The 26704-nt window shown below is 37.2% G+C and overlaps 1 protein-coding gene across 1 annotated transcript in view; it reads left to right on the forward strand.

Moving 5' to 3' along the window:
* Positions 1 to 26704, forward strand: part of LOC144444421 (unhealthy ribosome biogenesis protein 2 homolog) — a 257137-nt gene that overhangs the window by 32498 nt on the left and 197935 nt on the right. Inside the window, exons 5-7 of the mRNA XM_078133832.1 lie at positions 7119 to 7262; positions 19883 to 20026; positions 22725 to 22861. Of these exons, the coding sequence (XP_077989958.1) occupies positions 7119 to 7262; positions 19883 to 20026; positions 22725 to 22861 (425 nt within the window). The remainder of the gene's footprint in view (positions 1 to 7118; positions 7263 to 19882; positions 20027 to 22724; positions 22862 to 26704) is intronic.

Here is a 26704-nt window from a genome sequence, read left to right on the forward strand (position 1 = left end):
TGTCCGTGTGTCCGTGCGTCCGTTCGTCCGTCCGTGCGTGCGTCCGCAGCCATTTCTTGGAGATGCCTGGACCGATTTTTTTCAAACTTGGTACAGGGGCAACATGCTATGGCATACATATGCACATCAATTTGTTTTATGATACGATCCAATATGGCCGCCTAGCAACCATTTTGTTTGCGAATTTTCCCTGTCTAAAGCCATAACTCAGACATGCTTTAACAGATCTCATTCAAAGTTGGTATTAGGACAGTGTTCTATGACATACATGTGCATATTCATTGTTGTCATGATACGATCCAATATGGCCGCCAAGCAGCCATTTTGTTTGTGAATTTTCATGTCCAAAGCCATAACTCAGACATGCTTGAACAGATCTCATTCAAAGTTGGTATTAGGACAGTGTTCTATAACACACATGTGCATATCCATTTTCATTGTGATACGATCCAATATGGCTGCCTGGTAGCCATTTTGTTTGCGAATTTTCATGTCCAAAGCCATAACTCAGACATGCTTGAACAGATCTCATTCAAAGTTGGTATTAGGACAGTGTTCTATAACACACATGTGCATATCCATTTTCATTGTGATACGATCCAATATGGCTGCCTGGTAGCCATTTTGTTTGCGAATTTTCATGTCCAAAGCCATAACTCAGACATGCTTGAACAGATCTCATTCAAAGTTGGTATTAGGACAGTGTTCTATGACATACATGTGCATATCCATTTTCGTCGTGATACGATCCAATATGGCTGCCTGGCAGCCATTTTGTTTGTGAATTTTCCATGTCCAAAGCCAAAACTCAGACTCCATTTTCATCGTGATATGATCCCCCATACCCAACCAATCCTTTATTGTTGGAGGCATATTCCATGTCCAACAAGCAGACACAACATATCTAAGTCTGTTTGTTTTAGGTTCACAAATGTTGTTGCATGATCAGAGTAGTCATAATTCCTTAAAACCTAATTATAGCGTTTAGGTTGATAACCAGCAGACGTCAAAACTAAATATCGCTCTTTGTCAGAGTTTATAAGTGCAGTCTCCATTTTCCGTTCAAATGTAGAGTTGACCGTCTCGTACAACTTCTCTTTGGACTGTAGTTCAGCTTCTTTTTTCAAGAGCTATTTTTGTAGGTCATCTCGCTGTTTACCGATTTTGTTGAGTTCGGCTTTCTCATCAGAGTGATCGGTGTGATTAATGTCACCACAGACTTTGGCGGAAACACAGCGGCTGTTGGGACAGTTATTTCGCTTGTGAGTACATTGGATGTGACATAATCCACACCGCTTCTTCGTAGGATCACGGGGAACAGCACTGTAATTGTCACGAATCGATGAGAGTTCACGTTCAACACTTTTCAGTTCAATGTCAAGGTCTTGGATTTCTTGGCGGACTTGCTTTAGGTCGAGATCTTGTGGTGATGAATACTCACAAATGTCGGTTCTAGTTTGGTCAATGTTACAGTCTGATTCATGTTCAATGGGTTGTGTGGTGTACTGGAGGCGTTTTGGTGTAGGTAACAAATCATCTCGCAAATCACTCATATTTCGACGCAAACTTTTGGCGGGAGCAGCTGGGGAGCATTCTTCGAGAATCATAATCTTTATACGTTTATAATCAGCATTGTGTACAACACTGGCACATCGGTACAAGTCACACACGTCATACTGGTTATCGGATAGAGTAATGCTAGACCCCTCGTCATTCTCGTAAGCAATCTGAAAGTCACAATGATGCAGTGACTGTATGTTCGTCTTGATTTGTTCACGAAATTCATCATAACCAACTTGTTGTGAGAGATAGAATTGACGTTTTCTTCCTCGATAGGACACTTGTACTTGATACGCCATGCTTCTTGGATCTAAATTTCCCGCAAAATGTAGGTAATACTATTGTAGGGTGGGGAATAACATGCACGCAGCGTTGGTTTTGAACAATTAAAAAAATTACGCTAAACGATTATTACTTTCATTTTTATATCCACTTGATATATATATATATATATAATATATATAGCATGCAATGTACAGTTACAGATAAAATATAACGCGAGGGCAATGGGAGTATCATAATACGTTATATACAAGTACATGGGTCAACATTGTCCTCCATAATATTGGAATAGTCCACACTCTGAAAGTATGACAAGACTTACACTTATATAAACAAAGTTATTGGAACGTCGCATCAACCTACATGTGTGGCATCTGCTGTTCTTTCGTATCATTTATCTTTTGCATTACCCAAACTGTCTCTGCTTGAAGCTTACTTCATTCAAGGAAACAATGTTCTATTTTCGTTAGTTAACATGGCCTGTTGTTTACATAGTAAATTGTTATATTATGTGAAAGTCAATTTGAAAACGTTGAAAGTCTACCCTGCCACTAAATTCAGTATGTTGTAGAAGAAAGTGAACTTCTTTGCTTCGGGAAAATTCTCTCCTAAAAATACTCTAGTATGAAGATATGTAATCAGAACACAGTCATAAGGAACTAGACTGTACAACGTCATGAGTCAGACCACTATAGGTCAGGACAACGGTAGTGTCATTATACATTACGCAAGTAAATGAGTCGGCATGAACAGTCCTAGAACACTGTGGGAGTTTATTTTAGAACATGCCAGATATAAACACAGTCATAAAGCGTTCCGTCAACCGACATCAGAGGCACCGGCTGTTGTTGTGTATCACTTATCTTGTTGTCTTTACCTAAATTGTCTCTGCTTGAAGCTCACTTCATGCAAGCAACCGCAACGCTGTTATTTCCACATACTAATATTGTTACATGTACAGTAACAGACATACACACAGTGCACAGATCACATACGGAAGTGTAAATTTGCCGCAATAACAACGAAAGGCCTAGCACGGGAGGTATTTTGGAAGGCACAATTTGCCTGCTGTCTCGTTGCAATATTAGCGGGTTGTTCATTATTTCCATCACTTGTACCTGGCTTACTAGCCAGAGGAAAGAAATGAGTTATTTGCCGTTTACTCATACTAAAACCGGCGGTGGTTCTCCGCTGTGTAGGCTATCTGCTGTACTATGTCGACATGTCAAACTATCATGATTTCAGAAGAGACGTTGAATGTCGGGGGCAAACGCGGGAGTAGCGAATAAAATTTAAAAACCATAAAATGGCAAAATTATGTTGAAATCAAAGGCTTGTCGACTGTCATGTACAAGAAGAATGATCCTATCAAATTTGTGTACACTGCTCATGTGAACGGTCGTCCATTGCTATCTAATCGAAGTGTCAATCAAAATTAATGTGAACAACGTTGTCTCTCTGTATGCTTTGATACATTCAGAGCCAGAGTACATTAGTCCAGACTACGCCAATCAGGATATTTAGTCTACAATGCGATATATAAATTACTTGCAAGTGTGACCGATGAGTTGGTAAAAAATTACCGACAACTTCTTATGCTGGTTACTTTATGAATAGTGTTTCAAGAAAACGCATGCATACATCTATTTTTATATGGTGATACACCTAGGATATTTCTATACATCTCAAACACTATATTGTTCTTGTACCCATGACACAGCAAGCAGTCACCTCCTTCAGAAAGTATATGTACTTGAATTTGTCACGCAATTTGTGTAAACATTCTAACATAAATATGGAAATGAGTTTCTGCTGAGTCGGCATGCGGCCACATCAGTTACAAAATACACGTGTCTCAGTAATTAATTGTCAATTTAACTCTCAATATTTCTCACTTATTAGCTGGCAATATCGTTCAGTTGCTGTCCGGGAAATTAGTGCGATGACTGCAATAAACATTACAAAGTCCATACTCCCTATAAAGTTGTTGTTGTACCTTACAGTGTTAATGACTAATTAGTCCCCGCCAGACGAAGTCCGGGACGGGGACTTATGGATTGGGTTCTGTCTGTCCATCCGTCCGTCCGTCCATCCGCAGCTGTTTCTTGGAGATGCCTGGACTGATTTTTTTTCAAACTTGGTACAGGGGCAACATACAATGGCATACATATGCATGTCAAATTGTTTCATGATACGATCCAATATGTCCGTCGTAAATTTGTTCGGATAAACGATTGGGCCTTGAAATTGTCACAACTCAACAATGGATATTCAACACACATAAACATACACACGCGCACTACACTTTACAATGTACACGTACGCACATACAGCATTGTAAAGAACACACAGTATTGATTATACAACAAATTGAAGTTTTATTTACACACTGAAATGAAATAAAATGCTACATGTACAGTTACAAAAATAAAACACTTTTTAATGAAAAAAAGAGTCCAGTTTCATTTGCTTCGATCTTGCTATGCTTTCTTGTTTCACTGTTGCCATAAACTGCCGTAACTGGACGGACGTTCTATTTTCGTACCATAACATGAAAGTGTTCAGGGCTGACATAGCTTCACATGCTGTTGGAACCTCAACATGATCATCTTCAGTTTCTTCTTCTGCCTTGTTTTCGAGTGGGGTTTTCTCTGCTTCAGTGTTCATGACCATCTCGACAATTTCGTCATCATTGTAGTCTACCTCGGCTGCATATCTGTCGCTCTCTATCCACGCATCAACTTCATTATCAGTCACTTCGCCGTTTATTTGTTGTACAAGTTCTTGGCCATTAGTGTCAATGTGATCTTGTTCTGGAGTTTCAATGTCACTTGGTTCTTCGCATATTTTCAGAGATCTTCTCCAACACTTCTTCACTGTTTCAGACGAAATACTGTCCCACGCATCAGTCACCATAAATATGGTGTCCTTCAGGTTCAGGCCTTTGATGATATCCTGGATATCCTGGATATCCTGGCATAATGTCCGATGACGACTAATTTCAGCTTATGCTCTCCAGTTGCATTGACACATGGAAACAGTGTGACGCTGTCTTTTTTTTTCTTGTAATCAGACGCAGCTAGCTCACTGTCATTTGCTTAAGTTTTATCGGGTAAAGATCGCCAAAATAAACCAGTCTCGTCAGCATTGTAGATTTGCTCAGGAGTCAGTTGTTTTTCTTCGATGATCTGATGAAGTTTCGTTACGAATTCCGACACTGATGAATCATCGACGGACAGCTGCTCCCCCTGGATTGCTAGTTGACGTATTCCATGCCGTTCCTTGAATCTTTTCAGCCAACCCATTGATGGCCTCCACTCGTCTGTCGATGACCCTTGACCCTAGTGTAGTCTTCCATTCAACAATAGGGGCACCTTTCCCACGTTGTTGTATGAACCATAGATTCACGGCTTCATCGAGTCTCTCATCTTTAGCTGTTCTCATAGTTTTTCGATGCTGCATGGCTTTTATTGAGTCCGAACGGTCCACAAAGTTCTCGATGGACGCACGACTGCTCTTAATATCAGTGATAGTGGATCTGCCAACATTGAAAATTACCGCTAACTTCGCCGCTTTCTTACTGTTGTCTAGACGTCGAATTATATCTTGCTTCTGCTTGATAGTAAGGACATTACGTTTCACTTCATCGGAGGCATTTTCGTTGTTTATCTACTAGTTCTTTCGATGTTATCTACTCAAAATTTTGATATGGAATGACATTGTCGTTGATCTTCGTGAATTTATTTAGTTTTCTCCATAGAAAAAATTTGCAAGTATAAATGGTCGGTTCGTCAGTCTTCCTTAACGACAAGAGAAATTTATTTCATAAGGTGTGTTTCACACTTCGAGTTCTGATACCGCCTCTTAACGGTTTTGACAATTGACGAAGTTTAAAACAAAACTGTCATTCACACATACTTTTTGCCGACCAAGGCGACATTGACATTGACAGCGTGGGGTACACTGAGCATTGTCATTCATAAAGTATGTCGTTCACACTAAGTATTTGTCGACATTGAAACAATATTTATTCATGTTATTGTCGGTGTTTAAAACACTTGACGTCGATTGTAAAGACATAATACGTAAGTGCAAGTTATTGTCAAGTGTCCGTGTCGGTCAAAACTTCCATTGTTGAAATTTCATTACTAATTCATGGGACCAAGAACTCTTGTTCGGATAAACCGAATTTCGGATAAACGGCGGTCGACTGTATTAGGAAAGTGTTCTATGACATACATGTGCATATTCATTGTTGTTGTGATACGATCCAATATGGTGCCAGGCAGCCATTTTGTTTGTGAATTTTCCATGTCCAAAGCCATAACTCAGCCACGCTTGAACAGATCTCATTCAAAGTTGGTATTAGGACAGTGTTCTATGACATACATGTGCATATTCATTGTTGTTGTGATACGATCCAATATGGCTGCCAGGCTGCCATTTTGTTTGCGATTTTTCTATGTCCAAAGCCATAACTCAGACATGCTTGAACAGATCTCATTCAAAGTTGGTATTAATACAGTGTTCTATGACATACATGTGCTTATCAATTTTCATCATGATACGATCCAATATGGCTGCCTGGCAGGCATTTTGTTTGCGAATTTTCCATGTCCAAAGCCATAACTCAGACATTCTTGATCAGATCTCATTCAAAGTTGGTATTAGGACAGTGGTCTATGACATGCTGTTTCTTAAAATTCAAGCTACAAATTTCATAATTATAATATTATAATATGGTACATATTACAATCATAATAGTACACACCTGTCCTATGAACTTTATTGATACAACTTTTACCTTTAATGAGTAATTTGCATAATTAGTGATTCCCATTCAGTGTAAATCTGGTTTCCTAATGAGCTTTCTAATGAGACATTGACCTTTGACTCTGGCCTCTATATATTCAATAACCAAAAATAATCATAGTGCACATTCACAACACTAATATACAATGTACATTGGTTGATTTCAACCAAACCCGGAACAATTGTCAGATACAGTAGTAGTCTTTGTTCCATATCCTTTGCGATAATGATCAATTGGTTGCCATATTTGTCATGAAGAATTCAGAATATGAATTACTAAGTTGAAACATTGGAGATTGTTGATTTTCTAGACAATTTTGTAAGGTTGTAAGCTTTAAATTTCATATAATTTGGTATATTCATTGGCCATAACAAAGTGTTAATGATATCAAAGGATATAGGAACAGCTGTTCTTATGAAGTGTAATTCTCTTTACATCTGGTACATAATTTTTTTTATTTTAGGTACTTCTTGAAGAGCTGGGAACTTGTTCATCAAAACTGCCATCCTGTGATCAGTCTCATCTACAAACTGTCATCAGCTGTTGTACTGCAATTGTTTCCTCTCAAGACTCGGCTCTCATTCTAACAGCTAAGTACCAAACATTTGTAAGTGTTCATTGTAACCCTGTTTGTTGTGGGGTCCAATTTTCTTTACATGTATGTACCCGCTAAGTGTCAACCACTCCAAGAAATAACCAACCCTGAGTGCGTTAGATTGGACTGGTTTAATTTAAAAAGCGGTGAAACTGTATAAGAAATACATAGGAAACACAAAGTCAATACAATATCTTGAAGGTGGACTTCGTGTAAGAAACTTGACTAAAATCTCATAAAAGGTGATAAATACTGGATAAATCTTCATCTTGTACAATGTCACATTCATCAGTAATGAGGATTATATGATAAATAGAAAGTAACTTACACCGTTGGGGCTCTAAGTAAATCTTACATGATCAATGCACCAGCTTGACGAAATGACTACTTAGGGGGTAGGACAGAGGTTTCTCCAATAATCTTAGCGTGCCAACGTTGTTTTGAAACCAACGTCTTGCATAGTGTTGATTTTCTTTAAAATGTTTTGTGACATGTTATGCATGGGAACCCTTGTTAATTTTTTCTTGTCCAAATCAGACAATTAGATGTCATTCAAAAAATATACTTTGGTGGTCAACACCCTGGAGAACTGACATTAAAACCCCTGGGAAGTCCTGGAATTTTGTTTTGCTTTAAGTGTACCAACCTTGGTAATTGACATTTTGTTTGGGAGTCTGATGCGCTGTCTATGATGACTTCCTCCATAACACACATACAGCAATGGTGGCATTAGAGTCTGCTGTAAAGATCAGTGAGTATTTTAGATGCCTGACTAAACGTTATGAATACACTTTGTCAATCATTACAAATTTGAAGAAAAAAAATTGTTTGATGGATGACGAACTTTTTTCATCGTGGATTACAGAATTGATACAGAATACTGATCGAGCCAAGTTTGGTCTCTATAGTGGTACATGGGTAAATATAGTCCTAGTATGTCTGTCTACCATGTTGATGTTAGATGATGTCATGATTATTGTCTGATAGTGCCAACATATATTGAAACATTTTATGAAAGGCTTTGATAGATTTCAAGAGTTGTTTTCCAAAATGAATAAAACAGCCATTTTCAGTTTATTATGTTTATTTATAGCAAACTGTGGAAGGAAATCATGATTTTCCTCGAGAATGTAGTGATCTGTAACACACATGGATTAAACTGAGGAATATATTGAAACATTTTGCTCACATTGTGCATTTGAGTCGTCATGGACAATCAGACTAACAGTCAATTTCAGTAACAATCATTATCATTATCAAAGTACCACATGTGTGAGCTTAGACAGTTGGCAAAATGGATATGTCTTCGTGGGCTAATGGACTGTGTATGGCTGTACGCAGACACTAATTTTTCAACATAAATTTATTTGAAAATGCATAAAATACACAAGATTTGTCATAGTCCTGCTTGCCTAAACACTGTAGAAATAACTGAGCGACCGTGGTAAATTTTAAGCTACGCATGTACAATAAGTATGAGTTTGTTGATGTCCTCTAGCCTTGACACAATTGATCACATTACCATGATAGCATTACACATTAGACTTCTAAGCATCCCATACCTTAGTGTAAACATGTCCTTAAGGTTGTTGCACAGGCTATTTTCATCCCCATTCTTTACTTAGTAAAAATGTCATAACTTTGTTAAAACATTTTCTTCTTTATATTTGTTCTTTATATATTCTACATATCAGCAAAAACATTAAAATATTGTTTGTTTATGTTATGATGAAATTTGATACGTGTGTATATTAATGTCACATTTTTCATATTTTTCAATTTTTACAAGGCAATTGTTGTTGTTTTTTTGTTTTTTTTCATTGCTGTCATCATAAATACAAATGTCAAATTCGTATGGTACAACTTTGCTGAAATTTAATTCCATTTGGTTGCTATTATCTGTCAAAATTGCAATTTTTAGCTCCGCTGTCAGGGAAAGCTGAAAGCGTAGCTTTAGGTATAGGTGGGTATTGAGGTATAGAGAGTAGAGTGAATCATAGGTGTCCGTCAAACTTTGATATTTTCACTTTCTATTCCGAAAGTGACAGTCGGAATTCTTCGATATTTGGTGTGCATGTTCCCTGGGGGAGGCTATTCAGATTTATTCATGCCAAGTTGATCTGTGCCATTTTCAATTTTTTATGATTTTTTTTTCCAAAAATGACTTTTTCATCAACTCCTCATAAACTTAAAGTCAGATTGCTTTGATATCTGGTGTGTTGATGCACAGGGGGTAGCTTACTTAGATTTGTTAATTTCAAGTCAGCACGTCTTCTCTTCTATTTTTTATGATTTTTTTTTTGAAATTTGAAAAAAAAAATGAATATGTTAATGAGCATAATGACCGACGCCATATTGGAAATCAGTCCGCGAGACTTTAGGTAAAGTGCAACTTTTCAAAAGACACTATTGACGTCAAACAAGCAATGTAATATGTGCTATAGTCTTAATTCTACGCATTGTGCGCCCAAATGACAAATATTTGTTCGAAAAAGGTTTGTTTGTAAACTTCAAATCCAATTCTCCACCCCTCCTACAGAATGGTTCATTCCAGTATATGCACTCATTATCATTGTGAGAAGTCTTCCATGCCTGAACTGAAGTGTATGGGACGATTTTTGACAGAGTCAGTCGTCAATAAAAACGATAATACTCTTTCTAAAATTACCACATTTTGAAAGGTACTTTGTGGTTCATTTATGGAGTTTTGTTTTTGTACGATCAATATTGGTGGCAAAATTACAGCGTCAAAATTACCGATGTGGTAGTTCCGTACGGCGACAATCCCAAGTACCCGGATGCAGGAGTGACTAACCCAGAAGCAAGTCGTTGTCAGCCATACGTTACAGTGCAGTGGTAACATCGTCCGAGAAATCGCTGCGTTCAGTGTCATTATTCACAGAATTGTGTTTTCGAGTGAAAACCCGTCTTGAATTGTATAACTCTAACATGTCAAGTTATATTTTGAAAGTTGTATCGCTAGTTTGAGACGATTTTCTCACGTACTATCGGGGCTTACTTGAACTTGGACCTTACTCCAGTTCATCGGGAAGTTTAGCCAGCCCGATAATTCTTTCTGGTTTAGTTTACAACACTTTTGATCGCGCAGATTTTGTTGTTGTGATGAAAAGAAATTTAAAAAAAGATCACTTCATCACTTAATCGAACATGAACGAGTGTTACCACTGTAACCAGGAGGGTCTATGCTGTAACGTATGGCAAGGGTTCGACATACACGTACACGCTGGTCCGCTATCCCGCGAGTCGAGTAACTTTCTGTAAGGACCAGTAAAGGTTACTAAAATGTCCGACGGGATAGTGACTTTTCGATAGGTATATTGGGGAGCTCAGAATTCAAACCACCGGCTATATGATGAATTCACGGTCATAGTAAAATTCATTTGATTTTTAATTTGCTATTTTGACCAACTCTGGTTGTCTATTCACGATAAAATTACGATTAGTTTGGAAACGGGGTAGATTTTCTATGATTCCATGTCATAAAAGCATGTGTTGTGTAGTTTTCGAAAAGCACACCCGGTGGGAAAGTCGCCCAACAGGCGATCTCGCGCCATTGCTGTACTACGTGGCACTTTTAGTCTTTCTGAACAGTAATTTTTAGATCAGTTAGTATTTAAACTACGTTTCTGAGTTAATTATTCGGTAGGTAATTGACGAGCTCCCTTTGTAAAAACGCTGTACAAATTGGATGTCAGCATTCGCCCGGCCACGTTCAACGGAACTAAGTGAAGCTCAATCATAACAATGGTGGCTGTCAAAATCGAAGACGCAATTTGACCGTTTTGTTATTTCAGTGAGTTTATTCAGCAAGAAAACAACGTGTTCTATGTTTTTGTACTTCCTACATGATGTGATGATTGTTTTTTTTACCGGTACAACTTACAGCCTACAATGAAACTGCTAACTTAGTAACACTAGCCCCATACTCAGGTAGGATTTTTAGTGCCGTGTAGACGGGGCTACTGACACGATTCCGTGTTCCGTGTTCATGTTTTGGGGCACATTTCTAAATACGCGAAACCAGTTATTGAATGTGTAGTGGATATTGATATTCAGTTTGAAAAATTAAAATCCTGAACTTTATTTTGCGAACGGTTTTGTCATTTCTTAGTAATTATAGGGCCGACTGTATCACGTTTAACGTTTATGTCAACCCGGAAGTACATAGACACGAAAATAGACGAGGTGACTTGTACATGTAATTAGTAACAAAATTTTGCTGTAACTGCTGGTAACCTTCAAATTTATTTATTTTTATGTTGTAAATACATTCTAATATGCACTAAGGAGAACACTATAAAGACTTGCTCCATGGGAAGGTAATTTTTTGTCTTTTAAAAATGCAATAGTTAGATCAATGTGTACCAGAAATGTTATGTAGTATTTAAGCTAGAAATAAGACCACATAACATCTTATTACTCCCCCCCCCCTCCAATTAAGACAAACTACTCACAGAAAGCAACAAAAAAAGAGAAGAAGTTCCAAAACATAAAAAAGAGAATAAAATTACAGTAAGGAGTTGATGATGCACAAACAACTACAAAGAAATAGACAGTTCAATTACAACACACGGTTTGAAATAAATATGATGGGGTTTGGAAAAGTGAATTAGAAGTAGAGCAAAAACTAAGAGAGATGAAGAGCCTAAGTGAACAAGCGAAAGCACTTAAAGATAGGACCACCAATTTTTTTGCAGGACTACTACGTTATCAATTTTACTAGTCCTGTGGGATAGTGACTTTTTTACTCCAGTGTCAAACCCTGTTGGCTGAGAATGACTCTCTTTCGGGTACTTGGGGATTGTCGCCATACGGAAACTAAGATGGCGATTAATACATTTCTTCCCTATATATATATCTACTACAACTAGTGCAAGTTGAATGTTGTTGACTTGGTAAATTTGTTAGAAATTTTTTTTTTTTTGTGTGTGTGCATTTCCCAGTCATTTTTTTTCTGAGATTTTGTGCAATTTTTCATAACAGTAAATTTTTGTTATAATATGGTGACTATGGTATAAAAGTACAATACATTACCAACTTCTGTGTAAAATGTGTTTTATAGTGAGACATCATATGAAACCACTAACCACTTTATTGCATCGCTAAAACAAAACTGCATAGTAAAGAGCTGAAGAACTGAACCACTTCTACATGTCACCAAAATAAAAAATAAAATTAAAAAAAAAACAGCGGAGCTATTCTGACCGATAGGTCGCTTGTTAGTCCCCGCGGACGAAGTCCGGAACGGGGACTTATGGACTTATGGATTGGGTTCCGTCTGTCCGTGCGTCCGTGTGTCCGTGCGTCCGTCCGTCCGTGCGTCCGCAGCCGTTTCTTGGAGATGCCTGTACCGATTTTTTTCAAACTTGGTACAGGGGCAACATGCTATGGCATACATATGCACGTCAATTTGTTTTATGATACGATCCAATATGGCCGCCTAGCAGCCATTTTGTTTGCGAATTTTCCCTGTCTAAAGCCATAACTCAGACATGCTCACACAGATCTCATTCAGAGTTGGTATTAGGACAGTGTTCTATGGCATATATGTGCATATTCATTGTTGTCATGATACGATCCAATATGGCCGCCTGGCAGCCATTTTGTTTGTGAATTTTCATGTCCAAAGCCATAACTTAGACATGCTTGAACAGATCTCATTCAAAGTTGGCATTAGGACAGTGTTCTATGACATACATGTGCATATCCATTTTCATTGTGATACGATCCAATATGGCTGCCTGGCAGCCATTTTGTTTGCAAATTTTCCATGTCCAAAGCCATAACTCAGACATGCTTGAACAGATCTCATTCGAAGTTGGTATTAGGACAGTGTTCTATGACATACATGTGCATATCCATTTTCATATTGATATGATCCCCCATACCCGACCAATCCTTTATTGTTGTAGGCATGTTCCATGTCCGACAAGCAGACACAACATATCTAAGTCTGTTTGATTTAGGTTCACAAGTGTTGTTGCGTGATCAGAGTAGTGCTAATTCCTTAAAACCCAATCATAGCGGGGACTATGTCATTCTCAATGGCTTGTTGTAAACATGTATCCCATTTACAATGAAGCAGTGTTCCCTGGCCGTTCAACTGTTGGGAAAATTCCTACCATACGTTTCTTGTACTTGACCTAATTTATCCGATAATGGAAACCCGGATTCCCTAGCTTGTATAATAAGCAAATACAATGATTAAGAAAATGAGCTCAAAACAGTGAAAAACAGAAGAAATGCTGTTTTTTCAGCATTTCACAAACCCTCCGCGCCGTATGTAGGAGCGCTAGTTGATTGCATAGCTGTGAATTACTTTCTTTGGACCCTCTAGTATGTATGGTAATCGTCATATGGTTCATATCCACCTTTAGACTACTGTAGAGACGCTCTATACAAGTAATACGGGTCGTACCGTAAAGCTTACTTATTATTACAAAGCTAGGGAGACAACAACAAACCATAGCTATGCTCTGTGTGGGGCCTCGGTTGCTCAGCTGATCAGCCATCGCCACATATCGCCTGAAATACGGCTAATTTGAAGATGCCGAAACCAAAAATAGGAAAAAGAAAGGCCAAGCTTCGTTACAAGGCCTAGTTAGACGCTGGTATAAAGGCCAGGGAAGAGTACATGGAGTCGCAAGACAGAGTTATGGCGACTAGGTTAGAGCGAGGCCTTGAGGTTAAAAAATGAAAATAATAATGTTTAAGCCACTTTCTCGTCCATGCATGAAATCAATAAGTTACTCAGTATAGGTGAAGTGCACTATCGTGAAAAAATGCACCGACTATCTACGTAGGTACTAGTACTAGTACTTGGCGACAATACGTGACGTCAATGACGGTGATACACATGTACGCATGGATAGCATAGGAAAGTTAGAAACACATCTAAATCAAAGGTTAAACGTTATATTTATTTACTCACCCTCCATTTACCTGTACATTTCCTGTTTGCCCCTTGCTAATTCTTATTCAAATGTTTATAAATACATATTGAATTGAATTTACATTTGTTGAGAATTTTAACTGACGTCCTAGCCTGTGCAACTCCCTTAAACCAAGTAACTAGGTCATTCATTCTAAAGGGTCTAAAGAGACACAATCACTTCCACTTTCACAAATATTATTTTTATTGCATGAAAATCACAGGAAACTGATTCCACAACATTGGAACCATAGTTGAAAATGAACGGAAACCATAATTTTGAGATGTCTGTCATCAATATTGTTCCACCATAGTTCTCTGTCATCAATATTGTTCCACCATAGTTCTCTTTGTCATCAATATTGTTCCACCACAATTCTCTCTGTCATCAATATTGTTCCACCACAATTCTCTCTGTCATCAATAATGTTTCACCACAGTTCTCTGTCATCAATATTGTTCCACCACAATTCTCTTTGTCATCAATATTGTTCCACCATAGTTCTCTGTCATCAATATTGTTCCACCACAATTCTCTCTGTCATCAATATTGTTCCACCACAATTCTCTCTGTCATCAATATTGTTCCACCATGTCATCAATATTGTTCCACCATAGTTCTCTTTGTCATCAATATTGTTTCACCACAATTCTCTCTGTCATCAATATTGTTTCACCATAGTTCTCTTTGTCATCAATATTGTTCCACCACAATTCTCTCTGTCATCAATATTGTTCCACCATAGTTCTCTTTGTCATCAATATTGTTCCACATGCTTGAACAGATCTCATTCAAAGTTGGTATTAGGACAGTGTTCTATGACATATATGTACATATCCATTTTCATCATGATACGATCCAATATGGCTGCCTGGCAGCCATTTTGTTTGCGAATTTTCCATGTCCAAAGCCATAACTCAGACATGCTTGAACAGGTCCCCCTCCAATACCCAACCCATCCTTTATTGTCGAATGGTTTATTCCATCATGTCATCTTGAAGAGTAGGCATGTCCCATGTCCAACGAGGAGACACAACATGAGTAGGCATGTTCCATGTCCAACGAGCAGACACAACATATCTAAGTCTGTTTGATTTAGGTTCACAAGTGTTGTTGTGTGATCAGAGTAGTGATAATTCCTTAACTGACAACATAAACTGCCAGTTCCTTTAAACCCAATCATAGCCGGGACTATGTCATTCTCAATGACTTGTTCAGTGCAAAATGGGATGAAGATATGAGGGCAAAGTCAATGCTCCTTACAGCAGTTTGAATTTCCTCGCGTATGCATACATTATAATATACCCATTTCAATCCTACAGTCAGGCTCTACAGTTACTTAATATCAAAACCCTTGAGAATAGACGTAAGCATATTTGTAAAGCGTTTGCATCGTCTATACTTAAGGATGATCACAGACTCCACCACCTGGTGCTGCCCCCAGTTCAACACAAGTTTCATTCATACACGTAATAATGGAAATGTCACTTTCAAATGTAGGACCAAACGAAAAGAAAACAGTCCTGTTGTCTATAGTGTTAGGTTGGCTAAATAAACTGTCTCGCTTGTAGATTTTCATTGTACAAATGTACACGTTTTGTTGTTTGTTTGTTTGTTTGTTTGTTTGTTTTTGTGTGTGTGTGTACTAAGCTTTTATCTTGTTCTCTGTGTTCAGATTTTTAGCTCCGCTGTCAGCGAAAGCTGAAAGCGTAGCTTAAGGTATAGGTTGCATTAAGGTATATGTATAGGTGGAATCATTGGTGTCCGTCAAACTTTTATATTTTCATCATCTTCTCCGAAAGTGACAGTCAGAATTCTTCGATATTTGGTGTGCATGTTCCCTTGGGGGAGGCTATTCAGATTTGTTCATGCCAAGTTGATCTGTGCCATTTTCAATTTTTTATGATTTTTTTTCAAAAAATGACATTTTCATCATCTCCTCGATTACTACTTATCAGATTGCTTTGATATCTGGTGTGTTGATGCACAGAGGGTAGCTTACTTAGACTTGTTAATTTCAAGTCAGCATGTCTTCATTTTTATTTTTTATGATTTTTTTTTTGTAATTTGAAATAAAATGAATATGTTAATGAGCATTATGACCGCCGCCATATTGGAAATCAGTCGACGAGACTTTAAGTAAACTGACACTTTTCAAAAGAAGTAGTATAGAAAATGAGAGTTCTGGCCCAGTTAAAACGACATGTCCCATTTTTATCAGTTTTAAAGTAAAATAAGTCTTAAAACTGTACTAAAATCAATTTTAGAACCAGTTTAAACTAGTTAAAACGACATACCCCATTTTTCACTTGTTATAAGGCAAAATAAACCTTAGTAGCATTAGTAATCAATCATATTTGTCTGATTTGTCTTGTCTGTTTTAAACTTGTTATAGTTATAAAATAGGTAAATTAAGTCTTAGTAATCGATCATATCTCAGTATATATGTATATAATTTTATTCAACGAACCGACATGCTGCCATGACCCATATAGTAGTTATTGTATCTGTCTAATTGAACATTGTCAATGACTCAATGACTCAATGACGCATGACTACCCTCAGGCAACCACAGGAATGTCTAGGTTACAAGGTCACTCAGGTTACCAAGGTTACCAAGGTCAGTTGGCAGTGACAGATGTTACAACTGTTTACAACTGTTACAAGGTCAGTTGGCAGTGACAAGAAAGAAAACTTGTAAGTTAAGAAAATTATGAAATTTCAATTTCAGAATCTCGAATATTTTTTTTATAAAACCCACGTAAGCACTAATTCAACCTAAAGCAGTTATCATGTTGAACCGTAATATTAAACCACCACCAAAGTTTCGCTGACTTAAATTCGTCTTACAGTCTTACACACATATTGATATCTTTGTGAAAACATTGAACATCAAATTTTTATAAATATATATATCTCGTATAATTTTCATAATTATTTTTATTTCTACCAAAAACAACCACCACTTTGATTTTATCTTGAGCCATAATATTAATACCTTATTTGAACCATCTGTTTGACTCCGTTCTGTATCACTCATTTTTTTCAGTTATATATCATGATATGTATTATATAATCTCTTTTCAACTTTATTAAGTCCTTTTAAGGTACTTTAATTTTTTCTTAAGTTCCTTTTAAGGTACTTTAATTTTTTAAAACTCTTTTCATTAAGTTAATTTTCAAGTTGTTTTCAAGTTTGAATGGCTGCTCACGGGCCTTTTTTTTGGGTATTTTCAACTCGCCATAACTTTCACTAGAGTCCACCATTTTAGATACTGTAAATGCCTAAACCTCAACTGACATCTCTTCTTTCGTACCAGCAACATAAATTTTGGAATTACATTTAGTCCGACGAATTCGGGACACATACTTGAGGCCCTAGGCCCTGAAACCTCGACCCGGTTTTTCGCCCATACTACTACCCTAGTAGTTTACTTAATACGGACCGGAAAGTTTTACAAATTTCACAAAAATAATAATGGTTAATTTTAGTCGATGAATCTAGCAGCTCAAAAGCAAGGGACAGCTATAAAGGAGACGGTAGATGACCTAGTACCTTTCGCTTGACACATATGACGTACCGTTGGAAGATGCTAGCGCTCTGTATATCTGTCATTGATATTGAAAAATTTTCAGACAAGACCTTTTCAGTGATGATTAGCGAAATATTTATTTTTGCCGAGATTAGTAGGTCTACAATTCTGATTTACACGATGTATCTTGCCATGTCACATGGAGCTTTGAACACTTGACTAAATTTAGTCTAGCTTGCATACAAAATGCTAGTACTGCTTGCAGACAGGCACAGGTCTATATTAGTAACATGACCCTGAACACTGAAGGGGCGACTCGTTCCGTATGCAAGCAGGACTAACAAAATATGTGCACAACCTGCAAGGAGGTCCATAGACTATTAAATCAGATGATGTTATGTCTACTACAAGTTGAATGTTGTTGACAATTACATGTATGGACAGTGTTTTTGGTAAATTTGTTAGAAAATTGAAATTCGAATTGCCTCAAAATTATTTTAGATCCCTAGTTTATTTCATTTATCATTAAAATTTTCCAGGGTTAAAGCTGTAAGACACTGAAATTATTTATAGCCAACCTCAAAAATCCATGTTTTGTGCATTTCTCAGTCATTATTTTTCTGAGATCGCTAAAACAAAACTGCATATAGTGAAGAGCTGAACAACTGAACCACTTCTACATGTTACCAAAATAAGAAATATAAAAAAACAGCAGAGCTATTGTGACTGATAGGTCGCTTGTTTTCAATTTCTAATGCTGAGTGTATGCATGTATTGTGAAGTGGATTCTGATTGGCTACTCGTAAGTACAATAATTGGTGCGGGAACACCTATGGTGTTGTGTCATATGTATGTAACGAATGCTCACAAAAGAACAAGCAACAGTAAACGTAACAGCCAAAAAGAACAAACAACAGCAAATGTAACAGCCAAAAAGAACAAACAACAGCAAACACAACAGCCAATAAGAAATCAGGAAGTGTACAATACATTGGATTTTAATCAGATTGATAGTGATGCTGACTATGCTGCCAGCTACTGCATAATCAGATTGATAGTGATGCTGACTATGCTGCCAGCTACTGCATAATCAGATTGATAGTGATGCTGACTATGCTGCCAGCTACTGCATAATCAGATTGATAGTGATGCTGACTATGCTGCCAGCTACTGCATAATCAGATTGATAGTGATGCTGACTATGCTGCCAGCTGCTGCATAATCAGATTGATAGTGATGCTGACTATGCTGCCAGCTACTGCATAATCAGATCGATAGTGATGCTGACTATGCTGCCAGCTACTGCATAATCAGATTGATAGTGATGCTGACTATGCTGCCAGCTACTGCATAATCAGATTGATAGTGATGCTGACTATGCTGCCAGCTACTGCATAATCAGATTGATAGTGATGCTGACTATGCTGCCAGCTACTGCATAATCAGATCGATAGTGATGCTGACTATGCTGCCAGCTACTGCATAATCAGATTGATAGTGATGCTGACTATGCTGCCAGCTACTGCATAATCAGATTGATAGTGATGCTGACTATGCTGCCAGCTACTGCATAATCAGATTGATAGTGATGCTGACTATGCTGCCAGCTACTGCATAATTAACTAACAACATTGGTGTTTGGAGCCAAACTAGAGTAAAATTAGCCATTATTGAAATAACTATAATAATTATCAGCACCTACCAGTATGACCACAATCATGTCTGAAATGATTTGTGTTAAAAATGAAAACTTTACACCTCTCCAGCTTATGACCAGTGCATTATAACTGTATATCAAAGGTGTTTGAACTAGATGGAATGTACAAATACGAAAGACCTCCTTCCACTCACTATTTACTTTGAAGGTACTTTGTCTTCTGCTTACACTGTTCAGAGATTCTATGAAATCGCATGTCATGCAACTTTTGCCAAATAACATGGCAGCCAGGCCCTACATGTAGCTTTAAGTTAAAGGTGCCATGACGTACATGTATGTATATGTTGTCTGGTTGCCATGATGTACATCTATGTTTTCTGGTTGCCATGACGGATATGTATGTTGTCTGGTTACCATGATGTACATGCATGTATGTTGTCTAGTTGCCATGATGTACATGCATGTTGTTTGGTTCTGTATAATCTGTAGATTCAATTCACTGCTGCCATGGTAACATTATCTGTCAGTTTGTTGACCAAAAATGGTGAGATGCCAAAAGATATCAACATTTTGCTTGAAACAACTTTGGAGAAATATACATCACTTCAGAAGCAGCAAACCAATCAGAGACAAGTGAGTATTTGATAGCCAGTCACAAGTATTTTAATGTTAATTAGCCAATCAAAACACAGGACCTGATGGGGGTTTTAAGCAAATCAGGACCCTCAAATAAGTTTGTATCTCCCATCCAATCTGAAGTGCGTTAAAATCTTCCAACCACCAGTCACAGATATTTCAAGGGGCTACAAGAATGACATGTGAAGGATAGATAGGTAAAGGGTTGCTTGTTATGGGGATGTGATATAAAGATCTGGTGTTGTGCAAGACATGACCAGGAGAGTGACAAAGGAAAATAGCAAATAGAATTACTTGACATGTCCTGGAATTGAAGATTCAAATCACTACTTATCTTCTGCATGACTGGTTGAGTTAGTAGTTCATTGGGCTCCCTCCATCTGCAATACGTCATTTCTCAGACATGAAACATGAAATTTCATTTACACTGTGCACATACGTACATGTAGGTGACATCCTAAGGTATGGACATATAGGTGACATATCCTAAGGTACGGACATATAGGTGACATATCCTAAGGTAGATACATGTAGGTGACATATCCTAAGGTAGATACATGTAGGTGACATATCCTAAGGTACATACATGTAGGTGACATATCCTAAGGTAGATACATGTAGGTGACATATCCTAAGGTAGATACATGTAGGTGACATATCCTAAGGTAGATAGATGTAGGTGACATATCCTAAGGTACATACATGTAGGTGACATATCATAAGGTAGATACATGTAGGTGACATATCGTAAGGTACATACATGTAGGTGACATATCCTAAGGTAGATACATGTAGGTGACATATCCTAAGGTACATACATGTAGGTGACATATCCTAAGGTAGATACATGTAGGTGACATATCCTAAGGTAGATAGATGTAGGTGACATATCCTAAGGTACATACATGTAGGTGACATATCATAAGGTAGATACATGTAGGTGACATATCGTAAGGTACATACATGTAGGTGACATATCCTAAGGTAGATACATAGGTGACATATCCTAAGGTAGATACATGTAGGTGACATATCCTAAGGTAGATACATGTAGGTGACATATCCTAAGGTACATACATGTAGGTGACATATCATAAGGTAGATACATGTAGGTGACATATCCTAAGGTAGATACGTGTAGGTGACATATCATAAGGTACATACATGTAGGTGACATATCCTAAGGTAGATACATGTAGGTGACATATCCTAAGGTAGATAGATACATGTAGGTGACATATCCTAAGGTAGATACATGTAGGTGACATATCCTAAGGTAGATACGTGTAGGTGACATATCATAAGGTACATACATGTAGGTGACATATCCTAAGGTAGATACATGTAGGTGACATATCCTAAGGTAGATAAATACATGCAGGTGACATATCATAAGGTAGATACATATAGGTGACATATCCTAAGGTACATACATGTAGGTGACATATCCTAAGGTAGATAGATGTAGGTGACATATCCTAAGGTAGATACATATAGGTGACATATCCTAAGGTACATACATGTAGGTGACATATCCTAAGGTAGATACATGTAGGTGACATATCATAAGGTACATACATGTAGGTGACATATCCTAAGGTACATACATGTAGGTGACATATCCTAAGGTACATACATGTAGGTGACATATCCTAAGGTACATACATATAGGTGACATATCCTAAGGTAGATACATGTAGGTGACATATCCTAAGGTAGATACATGTAGGTGACATATCCTAAGGTACATACATGTAGGTGACATATCCTAAGGTACATACATATAGGTGACATATCCTAAGGTACATACATGTAGGTGACATATCATAAGGTACATACATATAGGTGACATATCATAAGGTACATACATATAGGTGACATATCCTAAGGTACATACATATAGGTGACATATCCTAAGGTACATACATGTAGGTGACATATCCTAAGGTACATACATATAGGTGACATATCCTAAGGTACATACATGTAGGTGACATATCCTAAGGTACATACATATAGGTGACATATCATAAGGTACATACATATAGGTGACATATCCTAAGGTACATACATATAGGTGACATATCATAAGGTACATACATGTAGGTGACATATCCTAAGGTAGATACATATAGGTGACATATCATAAGGTACATACATGTAGGTGACATATCCTAAGGTACATACATGTAGGTGACATATCCTAAGGTGCATACATGTAGGTGACATATCCTAAGGTACATACATGTAGGTGACATATCCTAAGGTACATACATCTAGGTGACATATCCTAAGGTAGATAGATGTAGGTGACATATCATAAGGTACATACATGTAGGTGACATATCCTAAGGTACATACATGTAGGTGACATATCATAAGGTACATACATGTAGGTGACATATCCTAAGGTAGATACATGTAGGTGACATATCCTAAGGTACATACATGTAGGTGACATATCCTAAGGTAGATACATGTAGGTGACATATCCTAAGGTAGATACATGTAGGTGACATATCCTAAGGTAGATACATAGGTGACATATCCTAAGGTACATACATGTAGGTGACATATCCTAAGGTAGATACATGTAGGTGACATATCCTAAGGTAGATACATGTAGGTAACATATCATAAGGTAGATATGTTCGTTGGTATTAATCATGGTCTGTGTTTTATTATTTGTTTGTAGGTATTGACCATAGTGTGTGAACAGTTGATGATCCCAATCTTCAAATTACATTTTCTACTGAACACAGTAAATGTTGATAGTCACCAAAGGATGAAGTTAAGCCTAGAAAATATCTTAAGAAGTGCATTATTTCATCAGTAAGTGACTTATATTGCAGTAATAGTTACTACATGTGGTATAGGTTTTATCTCTGATATGGAAATTGTCACAGTAACAGTCTAGTCGTTAAACCATATTTGGAAGTGCTCATTTGCATTCTATTTTAAGTATTTACAAACTTTTTTTTTACGTTGGACCACGTTTCAACCAATGACAGGGCACTATATTATTTCCGAACGTAGCGTTCGCACCATTTGACAACAAAATACTCATTTTTAGCACAACTGAACAGAAGGTTCAATAGTGCTATAGGCATGGCAAAGTGTCTGTCTGTCTGTCTGTATGTATGTCTATGTCTGTCTGTCTGTCTGTGTGTGTGTGTGTGTGTGTGTGTGTGTGTGTGTAAACAACTTAAAGTCAAAAACTGCTGGACTGATTACTTTGATATTTAGTGGTCATGTTACTTCTGGTGTCCAGTTGGGAAATTGTTCAAATGAAAATGATTGCATCAGAGATATGGGTTTTGGGTCAAAAAATGTGATTTTTGGTCAAAAAATTTTAACTCCAAAAGTACTGGGCAGATTAACATGAAATTTGATGGGGACATTCTTAAATGTGAGTAAATTAAGATTTGTTCATGACATGATGATTCCCTTAGTAATATGCAAATTGGGGCTAAAACGTGTCTTAACCTATAATTCCAAAACTACTCAGCAGATTGGGCTTAAATTTAAGAGGGATGCATCTGTGGTTGTATAGATGAAGAACTATTAAGCATATAATGATCTCATCAGTAATATGCAAATTAGGTGTACAGATGTGAATTTTGGTTAAAAATTTATATCTCAAAAAGTACTTGGTCAATGAGACTGAAACTTGGTGAGATGTTTCTAGAAGTGTTATTCTGCAGATTTTCTTTAAAATATTTTGACACAATTGGCCCTAGCAGCCATGTTAACGCCCTTAGCAACAACCAAATGACAGTATATTTTGGTCAAATAACAACATCATCTTGTAGGCAAGTGAGTAAACATTCAAAAAATGTATGCAAATATCCCTAGCAACAAGACCATGCCCATAGCAACAGCCAAATGATCACATATATTGGGAAGATAACGGATTAATAGACAATTGAATAAACATTCAAAAAATGTATGTAAATTTGCCTAGCAACAAGACCACACCCATAGCAACAGCCAATAATCACGTATATTGCAAAGATATCAGGAATTGAAAGACAAATGAATAAACATTCAATAAATGTATGCAAATGTGCCTAGCAACAAGTCCATGCCCATAGCAACAGCCAAATGATCATGTATATTGCAAAGATAATATCAGGAACTCATACACAAGTGAACAAAAACATTCAAAATTGTATGCAAATACAGTATATCTAACAACATGACCACACCCATAGCAACAGCCAAATGACTGCTTATATCACAAAGATAGCAACATTTTTGGATAGGCAACTGGATAGTCATTCAGCAAATGAACACCTATAGTTAGCATGGACTATCATATGGATAAACATTTTTTAACTGTGCAGTTGTGCTACAATGTCATTGGCGGTATTTTTTTAAATTGATGTCAATTACGAATTGAAAACAACATTTGGGGGATGTCCCGTAACTACAGTCATAAAATGTACTTTTCAGCCCTACACATATCTGAGTAAGAAAAATTTCACCAGGGAGTTCGTGAAATATTAATATTTTCAGTTACCCTACTATTCACCTGATATCAGAAAGTATGTGACCTCCTTTAGTTACATATTCATTTATATGTTTATTGATCATGCAAGGGAGAACATCTATGCCAAAATTTGAAGCAGGAAGTACACACACAACATAAGAGACATGTTGTGTCGATACAAGCAAGCTACACGATGACCGTTACAATGTTGCATTATCACTTTGAATGCGCAAGTACCGTATACACGTACCCGTACCCAACACTGCTACAGTACAGTCCGAGTCTGAATACAAGGCTAAGGGTGACTTATACTCGTTTGTAATGTAAATAAACTTAAACACAGAACTGCCCTATATAAACAGGATTATGGCTAATCTATGCAAATGCGGGAAATTCAAACTGCTATACAGAGCACTAGCTTCTGGCTCTTGTGTTCAGCATTTTTTCTGTGCTCCGAGAAACACACAGGTATCATGTACAAATTGTTTGTGAATGTAGTAGGATGGTAACCTGATACACAAATTAGTTGAAAAGCAATCTGTTTGTTTCATAGAATGAAAAAAACTTTCAAAACAAAGTCCCCTGCAAACAGCTGTTTAGATTGTGTGTTACTCAGGATTATTCAAATATGCGGTATTTGCATGTGAACAACCCAGATAGGGAATGTTTACATTTTTGGTGATTACTTGCCAGTGAGTCATCACAAGTTCTCCACCCCTAAACATACAGTCAGTCATATGCAAAATAGGGTCCCAGGCCCAGGCAGTCGTACCTTTAAACTACACGAAAATGAGTTGGAGAATATCCCGGGTAGATGATTGTAAAATTCTCTTTTCGGTAGAGTTTATATCCGATTTAGAAAAAGAATTACCACTGCATTTTTAGCACAACTGAACTGAGGTTCAGTAGTGCTATAGGGATCGCCCGGCATCTGTCTGTCTTGTCTGTCTGTCTGTCTGTGTGTGTGTGTGTGTGTGTGTGTGTGTGTGTGTGTGTGTGTGTGTGTAAACAACTTAAAGTCAAAAACCGCTGAACCGATTGCCATGATATTTGGTGCGTCCATTACCTTTGGTGTCTAGTTGGGAAATTGTTCAAATCAAAATGATAGCATCACAGATGTGTGATTTGGGTAAAAAAATGTGATTTTTGGTCAAAAAACTTAAACTCGGAAACTATTGGGCAGATTTGTGCAAAATTTGGTGGGAACATTCTTAAGGTGTGAAGTAAGATTTGTTCATGACATGATCCGATCAGTAATATGCAAATTAGGACTAACAGTGTGTCTTTTTGGTCAAAAATCTATAATTCCAAAACTACTGAGCAGATTGGGCTGAAATTTAATGGGGAATGCATGTAGGGATGTATGGATGAAGAAATATGCATACAATGATTCCATGAGTGATATGCAAATTAGGTGTAAAAATGTTCATTTTTGGTCAAAAACTTATATCTCAAAAAGTACTTGGTCAATGAGTCTGAAACTTGGTAAGATGTTTCTGAAAGTGTTATTCTGCAGATTTTCATATTGACAAAGTTGGCCCTAACAACCGTGACCATGCCCTTAGCAACAAACGAATGGCAGTATATTTTGGTCAAATAACAACATCATCTGGTAGGCAAGTGAGAAAACATTCACAGAATGTATGCAAATACCCTAGCAACCATGACCACGCCCATAGCAACAGCCAAACGGTCGTGTATTTCACAAAGATAACAACAGGGATTAATAGACAATTGAATAAACATTCAAAAAATGTATGTAAATTTGCCTAGCACCAAGACCATGCCCATAGCAACAGCCAAATAATCACATATATTGCAAAGATAACAACAGTAATAGAAAGACAAATGAATATACATTCAACAAATATGCCTAGCAACATGACCACGCCCATAGTAACAACCAAATGATCACATATATTGCGAAGATAACAAAGGGGATTAATAGACAATTGAATAAAAACATACAAAAATGTATGCAAATATATCAAACAACTTGACCACGCCCATAGCAACAGCCAAATGATAGCATATGATATATCGTAAAGATAGCAACATGGTTGGATAGGCTACTGGATAGGCATTGATGATTTAACTTACCACCGTAATTCACATAATTTTCTGGAACATACCTCTCCTCTTTTCATCCAGTTAACAATTCTTGACGTGTTTAAGTTACACAA

Source organism: Glandiceps talaboti, chromosome 13, assembly GCF_964340395.1.
Source record: "Glandiceps talaboti chromosome 13, keGlaTala1.1, whole genome shotgun sequence".
Classification (NCBI taxonomy): Eukaryota; Metazoa; Hemichordata; class Enteropneusta; family Spengelidae; genus Glandiceps; species Glandiceps talaboti.